General features: G+C 31.5%; 1 protein-coding gene and 1 long non-coding RNA gene across 2 annotated transcripts; both read left to right on the top strand.

Moving 5' to 3' along the window:
- The first annotated feature begins 12481 nt into the window (after positions 1–12481).
- LOC105801020 (peroxisome biogenesis protein 3-2) lies at positions 12482–13540 on the top strand. Its single transcript, XM_052623660.1, has 4 exons — positions 12482–12495; positions 12775–12891; positions 12998–13221; positions 13325–13540. Exons 1-4 carry the CDS (start codon positions 12482–12484, stop codon positions 13480–13482), a joined length of 513 nt encoding a protein of 170 aa, XP_052479620.1. The 3' UTR covers positions 13483–13540.
- Positions 13541–15424: 1884 nt separating this feature from the next.
- On the top strand, positions 15425–15811 carry LOC128034605 (uncharacterized). Its single transcript, XR_008190708.1, has 3 exons — positions 15425–15537; positions 15638–15694; positions 15779–15811. It is a non-coding gene; the product is annotated as an uncharacterized LOC128034605 (long non-coding RNA).
- The last annotated feature ends 4652 nt before the right edge of the window (positions 15812–20463 follow it).

Raw genomic sequence — 20463 nt, forward strand, 5'->3', positions numbered from 1 at the left:
GGTTAAGTTTATTACTCTTAATGAGTTCATATCCCAGAGTTTGGGTGATCCTATTGAAATGAGTTTGATGAATTCATCGAACTTAAATTTGAGAGGATGAGCTTAATGAAAGCTCTTAATGATTTCATAGCCCTAATATGGGTGGTCTATATTGAGATAGACCTGATGAAATCACATACGTAAGTGTCAAGGACTAGCTGTAACACCCTTAACCATAACCCATATCTATCGCCGAAACAGGGTTACGAAACATTACCGAAATGTACAGATCAAATACAGACATTTTATATCGTTTAACATTCATGTCAAAAATTATTTATAAAGTCCCTTATATGAGCCATCGAGGTCCAAAACATACATTAGAAACAAGTCGGGGCTAAACCGGGTACTCAAAAAATTTTTCGCAAAATTTCAAAAATTTTCCTAGGTGTAGAGTACACACGCCTGTGTGGGCATTCGAAATAAGGGACATGGCCGTGTCCCAACCCGTGTCCACACCCATGTAACTCTTTGACTTGGGTCACACGGCCAAGTGACACACCTGTGTGCTAGGCCGTGTGTAGGTGCAGGGGTCACACGGCCAACCCACACGCCCGTGTGCCAGGCCGTGTGAAAAATCCTGAGCATTCTGTTTTGAATTTTAAAGATGTAGGGGACACACGGCCAAAACACGCGCCCATATGGTAGGCCATGTGTTACACACGGCCAAAACACACACCCGTGTGGTAGGCCATGTGTTACACATGGCTGAGACACACACTCATGTCCCTACCCGTGTGGATGAAATAAGGTCATTTCCCATATTTCTCACTCAAATTTGCGTTTCACCTACACAAGTACTTAAATATATTCTCAAGCCAATACAAGCCATTTAAAACCAATCAAAATCAAGTCTTTTACATGATATAATACTTCATATAACCAAGTGTACAAACTTACCAAAACAACCATACATACATATAGGCATATTCTACCAAATTTATACTATCTCAAACCAATCCTCAACATGCCTATATGATCTCCATCATTTATCCATTTCAAACACACATCTACATATTAAGGTCACTTTTTACATATCAAAACATACCAATTACAAACAATACCAATGACTAATTTCAACCAAACACATACATGTCATTCTTGACCACTTTTAGCCTATACATGCCATTATAACCTAAAATTTAATTTACTATTTATACTGAAACGAGCTGATGGATAGTGTGAGGTATCTCCGTCAAGCTTCCAACCCAACGAGCTTTCGAAGTACTATAAAATAGAGGAAATATAACAGAGTAAGCATTTAATGCTTAGTAAGTTCGTATAACGAGAAATTAACTTACCATACATTTACATTTAAGGTAAGCATACAAAATTTATCCAAAGAAATTTGACAATTTGCCTAAACACATATAATCTCAAGAAACATGTTAGTCATGTATTTCATATGAATATCAAAAAACATGTATAAGCTCATGAATAATCAAATTTTCATATACATATGCTTTCCACATCATGTGTTCATATAACAAGCACAAATCATATCCATGTATTTCAAGTATATACTCGTAATAATTCGTTTTGAATTCATATTATCTTATGTCAGAAATTTTCCCGTTGAATTTATTAGAAATATCAATGGATACAGAGGTAGTACACTTGAAGTGTGCAAACTGTAATCTGTCAATTCATATTCGGGAGTGCTCTTTAGAGCAAATAATCGAGAAGCCCTCTCTCGAGCCATATGACAGAAAGCTCATATGATCCATGTAACGAGAAGCTTATCCGGGCTGTATAATAAGAAGCTCATGCGAGCCAATAATGGGTAGCTACGAAAAGCCATTAACCAGGAAACTCATAAATAGCCTTTAATCAAGAAGCTTCGAAGAGCCATATATCGGGAAGCTCATAAGAGCTGCGGTGTGTCCACAACACATGCAGGATCACAACTAATTGAGATGCTTTGAAGAGCTATTAACGGGAAGCTCGCAAGAACCATATAACGGAAAACTTGAGAGGGCTAATAACGGGACGCTCTTTCGAGCTGTGGTGTATCCGCAACATATGCAGGACCACAACTAATACCGGAATCATGTATCCAATCGAATTTCATATATTCAAATGAGACTTAATATTTATCGGGCTTTGTCATATATGTAATCTATTTCATGTACATGGAAATTACACAATTCATATATATACAACATTCAATTCAAACATATAAATGTACACAATTTAGTTACACGAACTTACCTTGACAAGTGTTCGTGAATTGTAATCTACTAATCCGATACTTTTTCTTTTTCTCGATCCATTTCCGTATTTGGTCTATCCAGATCTATACAAGTAAATTTAACATCAATTTAATAAAATTCATATTCAATTCAATCCAATTTACATCTTAGGTAAAATTACCATTTTTCCTTACACTTTTAATTAATTTCGATTGTGTCCCTAAGCTCGAAAATAAAATTCATGTAATTTAATCCTTATTCCAAGCCTAGTAGGTTTTACATGTAACATTTGCAGCCCATGTAATTCATAAAATTTATAATTTTTCCATGAATTTTACATCTTTACAATTTAGTCCCTAAATCATAATTTCATCAAAATTACCTTTATAAAAGTTGTTTATCTATCAACAACCTTTCATTTTCTACCATAAAACTTCATAGTTCATGCATATTCATCCATGGAAAAACCCTAGTACTTTGATAACTTTACAAATTAATCCTCGAGCTAACTAAATTAAGCTATTATGATATCAAAACATAAAAATTATTAAAAATGGGATAAGAATTCATACCTAATTGAGCCGAACCACTTGCTTGAACTCAACACCCAAAAACTAAGGTTTCTATGTATTTTAATTGGGAAAGATGATATAAAATGATGATATTAGATGTTTATTTTATTTATCATCTTTTATTTATTTACTTTCAATTAGTCCTTTTCTTTTCTTAAATTACCATGGATGAATCATCATACTTATCTACTAACTCCTCTTAATGGTCTATTTAACATATAAGGACCTCCAATTTTGAATTCCATAGCTATTTGATCTCTTTAGCTACTAGAATTCAACTTTTACATTTTATGCAATTTGGTTCTTTCCATCTAATTCAACATGTAATCGGTAAAATTTTCTTAACGAAATTTTTATACGATATTCCTATTATACGATAGACCATAAAATAATTTTAAAATAATTTTTCTTACGGACTCAGATTTGTGGTCCCAAAACCACTATTTTGATTTCACTGAAAATGGGCTGTTACACTAGCCACCTTCTATGAAAACCATTTTGGGTAATTTTTCTAAAGTACTTACCAGCATCCCGAGGTACATTGGCTAAAACTTATTGATTTATCACGAAACTCTAATTGGACTTGAGATTAGTTGTGTGTCATGAGTTAACTCCTATCTTAACAAGTTCAAGATTCGTTCACTTGTTAAAGAGAAGAATCACTTATTTCACTATGTACTAGCTCAAATCCACAATATACTAGTGCTTAAGCAACTAATTTCTTTAACACCCCTAACCCGTATCTGTCGCTGGAATAGGGTTATGGAGCATTACTATAAAACCATAACTTAAAGACATATATTTCCAATCATTTCATTAAACATATAAAATCCCATTCATACACATGTGTATCATCCCTTAATTGAGCCTTCGAGGCCTAAGAAACACTTTAGAAACAATTCGGGACTAAATTAAAAACATTTAGAACTTTATAGAAAAATATAGAAAATATCATACTGCAAGGGTCACACGGCCATGTGGCCAGGCTGTGTAACTGCCTGACTTGTTACCATTTGAACTTACAGGGGACACATGACCATGTTGCATGGCCGTGTGTCACATACGACTGAGACACATGCCCGTATCTTAAGCCGTGTGGACAAGAAATTGGTCAAATTCAAGTCATTTCTTTCACCCAATTTAAGTACACACCTACAAGCCATTTTCACATACAATCAAGCATTAAAACATACCGAAAACATGCATAATAAGACCAATTCAAATGACCAAATTTCATTCAACCAATATGTCATATAATGCACCTCAAGAGTAAGCATTCAACTTAACCAAACATATGCATAATTGGTCACCTTGATACCATTTTAAAACATACCATAATTGACTTATACCATGTCAATATAACTTACCATTTGAACAATTATTCTCATTCATCTCAAACACACATATACCTAAACTTATACATATTTGATCATAACTTATCCATATATATTTAGCTTAATTCCATACCAAGTTATACCATAATCGACCACATTGAACTACAACAACATATACCCAATTGGTCATTTTTCATACAAACACAATTAACTAAATTTCATATTCAAGCATACCTTAATTAACCATATTGCAAACATGCCAAACTTACCTCTTTGGTCATAAAATCATGCATCAACTTAACCATATTAACACCAACCATTAATATACCATAAGTACATTAACCATAATGATACTTATACATACCAAAACAACCACTAGATTATTTATACATAAATCCATTCATACATGTCATTATAACCTTGATTAAGACATCAGAATCTACCAATATGATCAATGGATAGTGTGATAGATCTCCGATGAGCTTCCAACCCGATCGAGCTTCCGAGAATCTGTAAAGTAAGAGAAAGACAACTACGTAAGCAATGAATGGTTAGTAAACTTGTAGAACATGAAACATAACTTATCACTTCAATACTATAATACATAGATTAAACATGATTCAACACTAATACTTTAAACTTAGTATAAACCTATTTAACACCATTCAACTCACAATTGAGTATATTCAATAACATCGCATATACTTTTCATATATAACGTATTGGAATTTATAAGTTGTAAAACATAATCATCAACCTTTTCATAATATTATGAATCGTTCTATTTACTTACTTCCCCTTCCATACCAAATGTATAGCATAAGCTTAAACAACATTGTCATTTTACGAGTTAGTGTATTTATCTATGATATAGGTAATTCTTTCATAGCATAAGTAGACTTCTCACATATAAGTACATTATTTATCACATCAAACCTTTTATAATCTCATATTACATCCCAATTATGAGCTTACCGTTTCATTCCCTTTTCTTACCCGTTTCAATTACACAGTACAAAGTATAAGCATAAACATCAATCATAATCACAAGCTTTGCACAAGCCTAAGCACATCAACAATACATGATAGTCCATTTAAATGTAATTCACTTGAATTAACATAAGATGAACTAATGGTACATGAACATACTTCTTTTAAATGTATTATTTCCATGAACATAGCATACTTTCATATAAACTTTCCATTTCAATCCATTTCATAATTTCATGACATAGTTCATTCGAATACATACCTTTCCTTTCTTTTTATAACTTCTTAACATAGTTCATTTGAACACATACCTTTCCTTTTTCATGCCCGTTGAATCAAATGAAATAACATCAAATATTAGGCAAATACTTAAGTAACCATTTAATTCTCTAAACATACTACAACATCACGATTTAATGTATTTATAAACATAATAAGAATATATAACTACACCAAGGCATTAATAATCAATATTAGACTATACTAGTCAAACATTCAACTCGTATTCATACTTTCAATACATACCTCACTTAAAACGTGTTACTTGAATATCAAATTATCGGAGTGTGCCATGTTGTCTTTCAACCATGGACTTATTTATTCTCGTCTTGATGCCATAGTGTCTTTCAACCATGGTCTTATTCATTTTTTCGTCGAGTTGCCATAGTGTCTTTCAACCATGGTCTTATTCATTTTTTTCGTCGAGTTGCCATAGTGTCTTTCAGCTATGGTCTTACTCGATATAATTGTGATGCCATAATGTCTTTCAGTCATGGTCTTACTCGATAGAATAGTGATGCCATAACGTCTTTCAGTCATGGTCTTACTCGTTTCTGGCATGGTGTCATAGTGTCTTTCAACTATAGTCTTAATTATTTTCCTTCAAACCAACAAACTCAATTCATTTATAAACAATTATATATTAAACAATAAAAACCATAATTAACTGATTTAATCAAGTGATGGGCATCAAAACCACCAAATATAAATTCCTATGATAAAATAATAGTAAATTGAAATATAGAGTAGTAGGGTCGAATCCACAGGGACTGGTTGTCTAATTTTGCATTTTCTCGTGACTAGAATCGTTGTCGCTGTAACAGACGTGCCCACGACCAGTGTGTTGCAATGCTAAAAAATAAAAATAGGGGTTTTAAATTGATTAAGATAATAAAATAAGGAAATACGAAAATAAAATAAAATAAAAACATATTCAAAAATGCAAAAATAAATTTAATAAAAAAATAAATGGATAAATAAAATATTTTTTAAGGTTAGTCTTAGCCTCAGTGTACTCCAATCTTGAATCGATCATTGAAATAGATTTTCCCTTCCAAGCGATAAGCTAGTTATAGCAATTGAGGATCCCTCAGACCTCCAACTCTTCCTCTCGTAGTCGATCTCAGTATCACCTGCAAATCGACTCTTGACAAATTTCCAACCACATGGCATGTACTCGTAATTTAAGATTTCGACAGCCTTGCGATCTGAAAAGCTCAACTGGAATTAACGGCTTCAATTGTGTGGGTTGTTTAACTCCGATCACTATCTCCCTTAACAGAATCCAACTAGCTTTTTCCAATTGAACACGCCAATTTGTTCGCGGGAGTTTGAATACAGCATCGTTGACTCAACTTCCCAACTGTACGCCAAACGATTCCAACCTAACGTATGCTTTTTGAATTGAAATCGAATCAACTTTAAGGGACGAATTTGTAATATCCCATATACCAGAGAGATAGCGAATACCGAATTGCAAAGTATTTAGTGTGGGTTCATATCTCATGATTTCTTCGTCGAAGTGATAACTGGGTTAAGGCTAAAAAGGGTTTAGTTAATCATGAAAAAAATCATGCTTTGAAAGTGGTTTTATGGAATTATGAAAGGTGGAAAGGGAAAGGGCCTTAGAAGGCAATTAAACCAAAAAGCTAAAAGTTAAAGAAAAAAATTGAAAGAACAGAATATGGATGACGCAGGAAGGGAGAAAAAAAGAAAAATAAATAAAGAACTTATTAAATGCCAAAGGCAAAGTGTGTTCAATTGGTTGTAGCCACTAGGTATTTATACACACTTTTAATGCTAAAATTTAGCTAGATTTTTCCTAATATTATCATTAAATAAATTTAAATATTATCACTAATTATTATCACTAAATAATTCAAAATTTAAAAATTAAATTTAAACTAGAATTTAAACTAATTATAGAGTTGTAACAATATAAAAAATAAATGTGGCATCGAAACCACCAAATATAAATTCCTACAACAAAATAACAGTACATTGAAATATATAGTAGTAAGGTCGAATCCACAGGGACTGGTTGTCTAATTTCGCCTTTTCTTGTGACCAGAATCATTGTTGCGGTAATAGACGTGCCCACGACCTGTAACACCCCTAATTCGTATCCGTCACCGGATTGGGGTTACGAGGTATCACCTGACATAATAATTTACCATCAACTTATATAATTAAGTAAAAAATAAATAAACTTGTTTTTAACATTTTATAACTAAGGTCAAACATAACATATACAATTTGCAGATATCTATATATATACCATTAATCAATTCGCAAATCCATATATCAAAATCATTACAAATTAATTAATGCATATACGAACATTATAAAACTCTCTAACCATAGTATAATTGCATCTTCATGACATTCACCAAAAAAACATATATATATATATATATATATATATATATATATATATATATCATTAAGAATTTCAAGCTTTTGCCGATTATACCGTTATACCAATTAAGACATTATGAATGGTTCTTAATACAAAATAAATTCCAACCCAAATCGCAAAGTCACATACATCTTCAAATCAATCATCTTCAAAGCTCCATAATAATTACTATATTCCCAATCACCGAATCATCTTAATTAAAACTAAACATAAATTAATCAAACATATACAACTTGAATAACAATTTTAAGACCAAACAACCTAAGTTTGACAGCATATAAAATACTTATATATTTTATACATATACAAGGCACCACTTAGCATATAAATTATTGCCTAAAACATACAACTTCATAAATTTTATTACATCTAAAATCATATATTATACCATTTAAAATGAATCAAGTACCAAGCAGTATAAGTATAATTACAAACATCATATTATTCAAATTGTTAACAAAAGCATAAAGATTATATATAACTAGTATGAATATGCCATTATTAACAACTTGAACGCAAAACATGAAAATGGATTTATTTTCTATCTATCACAACCAAACCTGTTTAATACCAAAACCAATTCACATTATACATGTATATCATACTTATTATTACCTAACCTCACATACAATATAATTTGCATTCGACCATTATATCAAGATACACACATTCGGCCATTAATTTATTCCATAACTAAAATAACTCATCACCCCATGCATACAATGATACTTATACTAAACAATTAATCAAATACAATATATACATATATCCAAGTTATAATAATCACCCTACTTAACATTACTTATCTTTATACATTTACCAAATATACTTACACCAATTACCTTAATGCCGAAAACTCATAAATAAAACCTTACCAACTGCATATATGTACTTTACCTTATAAGTACTATCCATTTAAAATTTGAATGATGATCAAAACATCCTCAAACCATAATTCAACCAAAACTTAATATAGATAAAATACTTAAGCCATTTTCGCATGGCTTTAATACACACACTATCAAATTAAGCTAAACTCCAAAACTAGTCTCTACATGCCATACGATCGAATTCGAAATTTAACAAAATACCAAAAGATGTCGATAGTGTGATAGACTATGCTGACGATCCCCGAGCTCGTAACGCGACTTCAAAATCTATAAAGCAAAGGTAAATAAGAGCACAAACACAGTAAGCTATTTAAGCTTAGTAAGTCATAAGCAAAAATATAATTACCAACAATTACATATTAACATTTTATTATCAAAGCCGAATATGTATAATATCAAATTCAAATTATCATTCACTACCAATTTACATTTGAACCTCATATACATATACCTTATGGCCGAACATAATCAATCATTTACATATATATATAAATAGATTCACTTTCATTATTACTAATACATCAATAGGCTAAATCATGTATATGTTCAAGTAGATTAGCACATAGTTCATAGTTAAAATAAAAACTTTTCTCAATTCAAATAACCAACTTACCTTATTTCCATATAAACAAATAACTAACACATACCTGAACCTGTAATTTAATTTCACATTCAACCTTTACTTCACATTTCCCGTTGAACCATTCAGAATAAAAATAAGAAACGCGGATAGTCGAAAACTCGTCCAATGCCAACGTCCCAGACGTGGTCTTACATGTAATCACATATCGATGCCACTGTCCCAGACAGGGTCTTACACGTAAACATAAATCGATGCCAACGTCCCAGACGTGGTCTTACACGATAACACATATCGGAAATCCTATGTCATGACATATGTATCTCATCTATTCCTAGGGTTCGTACGGGATTTTTGGACAATGTATCTCAATCGAATCGAACTCGATTTATAGGTCCAATGCTCAATATACATTCGGCCATACACAAATATATTCACAAAAATTCCATTCATAATGTAATATATATTATCAAATTTAACGACATTTATATGCTTATAGACTTACCTTGGATATCGACGAACGAAATTGACTACTCGACCACTTTTGTCTCACTACACCAAAACAGGCTTTTAGCGGCATTTTCAGCGGCGTTTGGATAAAAAACGCCGCTAAAGATCGACCATTAGCGGCGCATTACGGAAAACGCCGCTGAAAATAAGCATTAACGGCGTTTTTGAGAAAGCGCCGCAAAAAACCTAAGTGAAACGACGTCGTTTCCCGAGCTTTCGGGGATTTAGCGGCGTTTCTAAGAAAGCGCCGCTAATGCTCAGGGCTTTAGCGGCGTTTTTGGGAAAGCGCCGCAAAAAAACCTAAGTCCAACGACGCCGTTTTCTGAGCTTTCGAGGATTTAGCGGCGTTTTTAAGAAAGCGCCGCTAATGCTCAGGGCTTTAGCGGCGTTTTTGAGAAAGCGCCGCAAAAAAACCTAAGTCCAATGACGTCGTTTTCTGAGCTTTCAGGGATTTAGCAGCGTTTTTGGAAAAGTGCCGCTAAAATAATTTATCTTAATTGGTTTATTCATATTAAATAAAATTCAATTTATTTCTAATTGAATATTTAAAATCTTCAGAAAAAAATAATGACATGTAGAAATAATTTGAAATAAAACACATGGAAAAATTAAAATATTATTATTTAAAATAATTGTAAAAGAGATAATAATAAATTTGTTTAGGGTTTTTGGTTTAGGGTATATGATTTATTTAATATTTAAGGCCGGTTTAGGAGTTCATATTTTAAGGTTTAGGGAGTATGGGTTTAGGGATTATGGATTAGGGGTTGGGATTTAAGGTTTAAGGGTTAGAAGGTTAAGGGTTTAGGGATTAAAAGTTAGGGATTCAAGGGTCGAGTTAGGGTTTTGGCTTTAGATTAATTATTTTTTAATTTATATTTTAAATATGTTCTTATATAATTGTAAAAGAGATAATAATAAATTTTTTAGGGTTTTTAGTTTAGGGTATATGATTAATTTAAGATTTAAAGTCGGTTTAGGAGTTCATATTTTAAGGTTTAAGGAGTATGGATTTAGGGATTAAGAATTAAGGATTATGGTTTAAGGGTTGGGATTTAATTAGGTTTAAGGGTTAGGGGTTTAGGGGTTAGATGTTAGGGGTTAAGAGTTAGGAATTTAAGGTTTAGGGATTCAGGGACTAATTTGTAAAGTATAATTTGTTAGTTACGAGTATAGGGACTAAAGTGTAATTATTTCAAAATTAGCATGAAATTTTTGAATTTAAGAATATTTGAATGTTATGGAAGGATGAAATTGAATTTGAATTGAAAAACGAAGCTTAGATTTGAAAATATGACTATTTAGGTTTTAGGGACTAAATTGAATAAAATGGAAAATTTTAGGGAACTTCTCAAAAGTTGAATGAGCTGACTTATACCTATAACAGGATGATATAAGACAATTCTATAAATAAGGAAAATAATGATTTGAATGTTTCAAAATTCAATTTTAAACCAAAAAAATCAAAATTTAGGGGCAAAAAAGGATCTTTTTCAACGAAAAGTGCGGCAAACCGCCTTTGGCCTTTTTCAGCTCGTAGATCTCAAAAAGTTATTCGAAATAAAAAAAATCGTCTCAATCGGACAACCGAGCGAAAAGTTATGGACTTTCAAAGTTATAAAAAATAAAATAAAAAATTTTTAGCATAGCAAAACGGCGTCATTTTGTTCAAAATGAAATAATATTTTGCGGCGTTTTTATGAAAAACGCCGCAAATAATAAAAACCAAAATAGAAAAACGACGTCATTTTGTTCAAAATAAAAAAAATTTTGCGGCGTTTTTATGAAAAACGCCGCAAAAGATAAGCAATAGCAGCGTTTTTATAAAAACGCCGCAAAAAATAAATCAATTTATAGAAAATAAAATAAAAAATTTTTAGCATAGCAAAACGGTGTCATTTTGTTCAAAATGAAATAGCGGAGTTTTTTATAAAAACGCCGCAAAAAATAAATCAATTTGTAAAAAAAAAAATTTAGAATAGCAAAACAACGTCATTTTGTTCAAAATGAAAAAAATTTGCGGCGTTTTTATAAAAAACGCCACAAAAACAATTTCACTTTAAAAAAATGGCACCGTTTGGATAGAGATTTATTAGTGACGTTTTTATAAAAAACGCCGCAAAAGGTAGACATTACCGGCGTTTTGATGAAAAACGCCACAAACATTTATTACATTTAAAAAATCACGCCATTTACCCCAAAATTTCCCCCTCAAATCCTTAATCTTGCCATTTAAAAAATCGCACCATTTCCTCTCTCTAGTTTTTGCGCTTCCTTTCACCCTCAGAGGATGACACTGTCCATGTGCTTCTCTACCACCACGGCTGCTGAAATTTATATTTGCCATCTTGAAAACAACTCCAACGAAAATTTCAACAGTCTTTTTATATTTGTATTTTTTTTTCAAACGCCATTTTTCAAATCTTTTCCTTTGAATTTCTGATCCCTTCAGAGTGCTGAAAAATATTCAGGTACTTCGGTATTTTTCACTTTCACATTTTATTTTCTCCAATATTTGAATTTAGTTCCAATTTCGCATTCCATCAGGTGCTGGAAAAGATTACCCTTGTTTATCTTAAAATACAGGGTAGGGTTTGTTTTCTCTTTTTGATTTTTTCCTCTTCCATAGTTGCTTACTCCAAATGGATGTTTCGCCGATAGCCAATAGTAGCAAATATGCTTTATTTAAGGTCAGTTTTTTCCCCTATTATTTTTTTATTTCGATTTTATCTCTGGGTTTTCTGCTACGTAGCTTGTTTTGTGCTTCAATTACATTTTTTTGACTAAGTTGCATTCGTTAATATTATGCATCGTATACGTTGATTGCTAATTTTCTGTTGTTGTCATTTAATTACTACTTTATACTTTGCTCTGCTTCAGTTTTAATATTGGGTCTTCGAGATTTTCTTTTAGTGTTTTTTCAATAGTTTGTTGATAAATTAGTCCTTTTTTTATCTTGTTGCATATAGGGATCTTTGGAGAAGGCATAGGAGGAAGGTTTTGGTTACAGCAGGTGTTTTAGGAAGTGGGTATTTGTTGTATAAACTATATGATGCTCACAAACGTAGGCTTATTGATTTGGAAAGGCAATCGGCAAACGAACGGAAAACGATGAATTCATTAAAGCTCAAGAAGACCGATCAAAACTGTTATGATCTTTTATGGAAAAATTCTCTGCTTTTGTTCTTATAGTTTCGGTTTTCATTACGTTGATAGAATGCAACTCCATTTTGAGAACATTCAAAGAATTGCTGATACAACAACATTACCTCATGCAATGCCCCATTTAAGTTGCCGGATAGCTGAAGATTTGAACCTTTCACATCTTATGGAGAGACTAGTGAAAGGGAAGGATCAGTCCAACAGTTTGTCTTCTTTAGAGAAACTTGAATTATGGGACAGTCTCAAAATTTTGAGTATGAAAGTTGTTGCCTTTTGTTTTCTCTGGATTTATAAATTGCAAGTTCTTATAGCATGCTGCTGAATCTAATCATTCATAATTGATACTTTTTTTTTCAGGTTTTACAAGAATGGTGGTGTCAATATGGGCAGTAACCATTCTTAGCTTATATATTAGAGTTCAAGTCAACATTCTAGGAAGATATTTGTATATTGATATTGCACGTGGTCTTGGAAGCTCTTATTTACTTGTAAGTGCTCTACATTTTTATCTGTAATGCCTGATAAATATGTCCGATTCATCTGTTGTTAATTAGAATTGATTGTGGAACCATGTCAACTTAGATTTTACCTCTCTATATGGTGAAATTTCTGAAGAGTATTATTTTAGTACCCATTTCCCTCTTCTAGTGACAGTTGGCATATCCACCAGATTCCATTTTAGTTGCCTCTATTGTCAATAACAGAGGACCTTTGTAATGATTTTTCTTTTTCATTCAGCTGGTTTATTGAGGTAGAATAATACATGAATTTGGCTTATAGGATGAAGGTGTTAGTTGATGCAAAATAATTGTGGGATATGCAAATCATGTAGTCAAATGTTGCCTGTATTTAGAAAGAAAAAAGGGGAGGTTCAGGGCTTTGGAAGAACAAAAGTAAATTTAGGTGCCTTTTTAACCTAACTGATACCACCATATTATTGGGAAACATTGCAAGCTACCTAAATGAAGGGGTTAGTTGATTCTTGGCTAACCCTTCTTGAATATTTGTTTTGATTTAGTCAATAGTGAAGGCATATCAAACATTATTAAGATGGTTCACATGGAATCAATGACCTTGAAAACTTTTATGTTACAATTTGTTTTCTTGTAAGGTGCATTAATTTTTAAGCAGCTAGCTTAAATAGTTAAATGATTTATAAAGGCATGTCCAGAATTTTTTATAGCCACCTGAATGTGTTGGTTGGTATGTTTTTGAACTGTTACGTGCATGTCAATACAATTAGCGGTGGTGCCATTTTTTTTCTTACTTGAGTAGCTCCTACACAAAACTGATGCTATGTTGTGTCATTACTAAAATTAGATTAGAATATATGTGGCAAAATGATTTGATAAATGAGTTAGCCTTAAACTGGAAGAAGATAAAATAAAAGGAAAGGGGAACATGGAAATCGTCATGATTTGTTTTTGGCTATTTTAGCATGTAATAGACAGAGCTATATTTTTAGAATTTCTTTCTGGCCAAACTATTGCTCTCTTTCTGTAAGTGAAAAATTGGAAAATGTTATATAATTTAAAGATTAGTTATCCATGTGAGTCTGTATAAAAAAATCATATATGTAAGTCAAATTTTAAGAGATTATGAAATCAGTAAAATATTTGGTGAAGAAAGGAAAATCGTAACAAATGTAACAAAATCATAGTTGATCCCAAGCTGTTAAACTTTTATAAGTAGGCATCAACTCTTCACTGAGTTTCTCTTGAGTTGCATACTTAAACTCTCCCTTACAGAAGTTTTGGATAACTCTTACTTTCTCCAAAAGGGTTTCCATTGAAAGAGTGGTGGGGTCCTATAAATGGAGGAGTTATCGGTTGGCCACCCTGTTGGGTAGCACAGACAAGGACCATCAATACACTCATTTTTGGGTCACCTTTTCTTTTCTAGTGAGGTACACTAGTTTTATTATTATTATTATGATTCTGTTGTTAATAATTAGTTAAGAAATGAAGTTGAATTTAAGTTATTGTTAGTTCTATGTCGATGATAAATAATTTGTTTGTGGGATGATAAATGTGCGTTTCTTATTTAGATTCAGAGACTATTTTAAATAAAAACAGTTCTATGGTGATGATAAATAATTTGTTTGTGGGATGAACTTGCCTAATGTCTTATACGTTTAAATTAGTTATATAGTAAATTAGTATATGGAATCATCACTTGCTTTTTCAGGTAAAGGTAGATGCAAAGGCTCTACCTTAAATTGAATAATGCATTTGATTTAGATGTTTATTGTTATTATTTTCTTTATTTTTATTATCGCTCGCAGTCCATGTGTCTTAGAAAAAGTAGATTGTCCTTAATAGAAAGCTCATCTGTGAAGTTGGTTTGCGTGACCTACCTTACTTTTAACAGATTGCAAAAAAAATGCAATGAAAGATGGAAAACCAATTATAATCGAGGTGTCATATTGCCTTAACCAATTACTTGGTTTGCGAAGTTGGATTGGGGGCATAATTAAACTTTATGGTTGAGGCTGACATGATTCTCTCTTTGTAACAGGTCAATGAGTTCAAGTCTATAGAAAAGTTCAAAATTTTCAATACAAACAATTTGTAAGTCATATTGCCTTAAAATGTTAGGATTGTCTGTTTGGCTTAGTACCATGTCGTCTCTGGTGGATTTCTAATTTTTAAACTATAAAATTGGCTGCAGGAGGTCAATGGAATCAAGGTTCTTCAACTGGAAATTGCAACTGGTGCAGCAATTAGGGTATAAAACTGTACCAATTATGGTTATGATGTATTAAAATGTAAAAAGATCAGTCTAACCATGTGTTTTCCTTACGTGATTAAGTTCTTTGATCATGCTATTGGTATCAACGTACCTTGATCACAATTCTTTATACGTTTTGTTCATGAATTTCCATTTTAATATGTCTTCAAATTAAATTATACATTTCTAAACTGGATTTGTGGCGTTTTTATAATATTTTATTTTTTTTTATTTTTTATGACTTTTAACGGCGCTTTTACCAAAAACGCCGCTAAAGGTCATGTTCTTTGACGGTGTTTGTAGAGAAAGCATCGCTAAAGAACATGATCTTTAGTGGCGTTTGTGGCTAAAGCGCCGCTAAAGATCATGTTCTTTAGCGGCGTTTGTGGGTAAAGCGTCGCTAAAGATCATGTTCTTTAGCGGCGTTTGTGGGTAAAGCGCCGCTAAAGATCATGTTCTTTAGCGGCGTTTCTATCATAAACGTTGCAAAAGTTAGCGGCGTTGTCAATAGCTGCATTTTTTGCGGCGCTAGTGAAAGCGCCGCAAATACTTTTAGCGGCACTAAAAAGCGCCGCTAAAGGCCTAAAAAAACGCCACTAAAAGCCTGTCTTGGTGTAGTGTCTTTTCCCGATCCAAATCCGATTTCTTTAATTCTTGATCTAAACATATTTATATTAAGTTTATTTAAAAACTATTCTATTCAATTTAGCATAAATACACATAAATGGGAAAATTACAATTTTGCCTCTAATATTTCACACTTTTTTACAATTTAATCCTTTTTGCTCAAAACACAAAATACACAAAAATTTAACTACACTCCTAATGGCCGAATATTATTAGTGCACATACAAGTCCATATTTTCATTCATTTAGCATTTTAGTACCTTAAAAATTTATTTTCACAATTTAATCCTAATTACTCAATATCACCAAAAATTCAAAACAACTCATATTAATCTAACAAATATATTTCATTTTTCACCTACTAGCATCATAAAACTCAAGCATTCATCCATGGCACATTTCAAAATTATCCACAATTCATAAAATTAAGACATGGGTTTTGAAGAACACGAAGTAACGATCTCAAAAACATAAAAATGATCAAAAACCAAACAAAACATACCTTGAATTTGAGCTTCCAAGTGACCGAATGTTCCTAGGTTTTTTTTCTATTTCTTTTCTTTGAATTATGGCAATAACAAGGATAAATATGGCTTTCTTTTAGTTAAATTTTTTAACATATAAGAATTTATTAATCTTTTACTAAAATAACCTTAATAAATAAACAAACAAAACATTTAAATTAAGGTCACTTTTGACCACTACAGTCCACTAACCTTTAAAATGGGCTAATTGCCCTTTAAGAATCTCATATTTAAAAACCACTATCAAATAAACACTTTACACTTTAATAAGCAAATTTTACATTTTTTGCAATTAGATACTTTTGTCAAATTAAACACATAAACAACAAAATTAATTCACGAAACTTTCACACATGTAAATTCACACTTAATAAACTCAGAATAAAAAATATTAAAATATTTTTCAGACTCAGATGTGTGGTCCCGAAACCACTGTTCTAATTAGGGTTAAAATCGGGCTGTTACACGACCAGTGCGTTGCAATGCTTAAAAATAAAAATGAGGGGTTTAAATTGATTAAGATGATAAAATAATAAAATACGAAAAATAAAATAAAAACATATTCGAAAATGCAAAAAAATTTAAGAAAATAAATTAAATGGATAAATAAAATATTTTTTAAGCTTAGCCTTAGCCTCGGTGTACTCCAATCTTGAATCGATCATTAAAATAGATTTTCCCTTCCAAGCGATAAGCTGGTTATAGCAATCGATGATCCCTCACACTGCCAACTCTTCCTGTCGTAGTCGATCCCGATATCACCTGCAAATCGACCCTTGTCAAATTTCCAACCACGTGGCACGTACCCATAATTTAATATTTCGACAGCCTTACGATCTAAAAAGCCCAACTCAAATTAATGGCCTCAACCGTGTGGGTCGTTTAAATCCGATTACTATTTTCCTTGACGGAATCCAACTAGCTTTTTCCAACTGAACTCGCCAATTTGTTCGCGGGATTTGGAATATAACACCGCCAACTCAACTTCCCAACTGTACTCCAAACGATTCCAACCCAATGCATGCTTTTTGAATTGAAATCGAATCAACTTTAAGGGACGAATTTGTACTATCTCATATACCGGAGAGATAGCGAATATCAAATTGCAAAGTATTTAATGCGAGTTCATATCTCACGATTTCTTTGTCGAAGTGATAATCGGGATAAGACTAAAAAAGTTTTAGTTAATCATGTAAAAAATCATGCTTTGAAAGTGGTTTTATGGAATTATGAAAGGTGGAAAGGGAAAGGGCCTTGGAAGGCAATTAAACCAAAAAGCTAAAAGTTAAAGAAAAAAATTTGAAAGAACAAAATATGGGTGACGCAAGAAGGGAGAAAAGAGAAAAAAATAATAAAGAATTTATTTTACGCCAAAGGCAAAGTGTGTTCAATCGGTTGTAGCCACTAGGTATTTATACACACTTTTAGTGCTAAAATTTAGATAGATTTTTCCTAAATATTATCACTAAATAAATCTAAATATTATCTCTAAATAATTTAAAATTTAAAAATCAAATTTAAACTACAATTTAAACTAATTGTAAAGTTGTAACAATATAAAAAATCATTCAATCTTTATCCAGCCACTTAAAAAAAATCTTCAACCCTTCAATCTTTATCCAATCATATTTGAATCTTCAGTCTTTCAATCAAGCCCTCCTCTTTGCTTTATGTTCCAATTTAGCCCTTTTTTGTAAGAGTTTGAATTCCGCACACCAACTTCATTCCTGATAAGAAAAATCCAAATTTAATAGTATTTTATTTGATAATTAAACCAAAATAAATATATTAAAAATACGAATTTATCTTGGTATCATCAAGTTACGAGCTTATCTGGCTAAATTGCAGAAATATCAAAGTATAGGGACATTTTGGTAATTTTTCATTCTCCTCGATTTTCCACTCAATCTTGATCTAAATTAATAGTTTTAATCAATTTATAAATTATTAATTTATATAGTAAAAAAATTATTTTATGCAATTTAGTCTTTTTTATATTTTTACAAAATTACCCCCAACATCTTATTTTTATTCAATTTAGCCCCTAAGCCTAAAACATGCAAATTAACCACTTTTATTGCAAATTCATACTAGCCGAATATTCATAGCCTCCATTTCAGCCCATTTTTCACAAATTTTACATCAAGTCCTTGAGCTATTACTATTTTAACATTTAGTCCCTAATCGACAAATTCATTAAAAATCACTTAATAAAATACCTATAAATAACAACTAACACCTAAAATTCATCATTTAACATCTAAAATCACAAGGTTCATCAATGGAAAAAGTCAAAATCTTTAACAGTTTCAAAAACGAAGATACGGGCTACCTAGACCTAGCTGCAACGATATCAAAAACATAAAAATTATTAGAAAGGGGATCAAATCACATACCATGCATCAAAATTTAAGCTTGGTCGAATGCTTTTTCCTCCCCACACCACAGCTATTCAGTTGAATTAAATAATGAAGAAGATAATGATTTAGATTTTGTTTATTTTAGTTTTAATTATTAAATTACTAATATACCCTTTTAAAATCATGAAATTTGCCATGAAAGCTATCCATGAATATCCAATCACATTAAATATGGTATAATTACCATTCAAGTCCATTAATTTACCTTTTCAAAGCTAACTGACCCATTTAATTAATAGAATTCAACTTTTGCAACTTTTACAATTTAGTCCTTTTCAATTAATTAACAATCTAAACATTAAAATTTCTTAACGGAATTTTAATACAACCTTAAAACATTCCGTAAATATTTATAAAAATATTCATGGCTCATTTTATAGAAACAAGGTCTCGATACCTTATTTTCTAAAACCACTTGACTTTAAGGTTTTACCACTTGAACCTAATTGTTCATTCAAATAGCATAAATTGTCAATATGAAAATTTATTTTAATACCAATTTAGACTTTTAAATATCATTTTAATATTTACGAACTTATTCGTTAGATTTGTGGCCTCGAAACCATAATTTCTGACACCACTAAAAAACGAGCTGTTACAACTTCACTTTATTTTTTCTCGTGTTTTCAAAAATCTCAAAATCACTTTGTATTAGTGTGGGATTTTTAATAATGCAAAGAAAATCATTATTGTTGAGGATTTAGTGGTGGTTATTGAGGATTTAGTGGAGATATTGTTATGGGTTATTTTACCAAATTGTTCATGTCTTTTTACCGTTTTGTCCTTCTGTTACTAGTATAAATAGAGCGCTAATTTCCCATTTTCACATTTAACAGAAACAAAACCCTTTCTGAAAATATTTATAACATCTCAATTTTTTAGTGGTGTCGGAAACAGTGGTTCGAGGCCACCAAATTCGATAAGTAAGTTCATAAATATTATTATTTAATATTTACGAGTCAAATATAATTTGAAAAAGGTTTTTGAATTGGTAATTTGTGTTTTATAATGATTTATTAGGTCAAGTGGTTTTCGAAAGTGAGGTATCGGGACCTCGTTTCTATAAACCGAGCAGTAAATATTTGTAGAAATATTTACGGAGTGTCATTAAGATGATATTAAAGTTTTGTTAAAAAACTTAATAAATATAATAATTAGGTGATTAAATATAATAATTGAAAAGGTGTAAAACTTG

The sequence above is a fragment of the Gossypium raimondii genome, chromosome 11 (assembly GCF_025698545.1).
Source record: "Gossypium raimondii isolate GPD5lz chromosome 11, ASM2569854v1, whole genome shotgun sequence".
Classification (NCBI taxonomy): Eukaryota; Viridiplantae; Streptophyta; class Magnoliopsida; order Malvales; family Malvaceae; genus Gossypium; species Gossypium raimondii.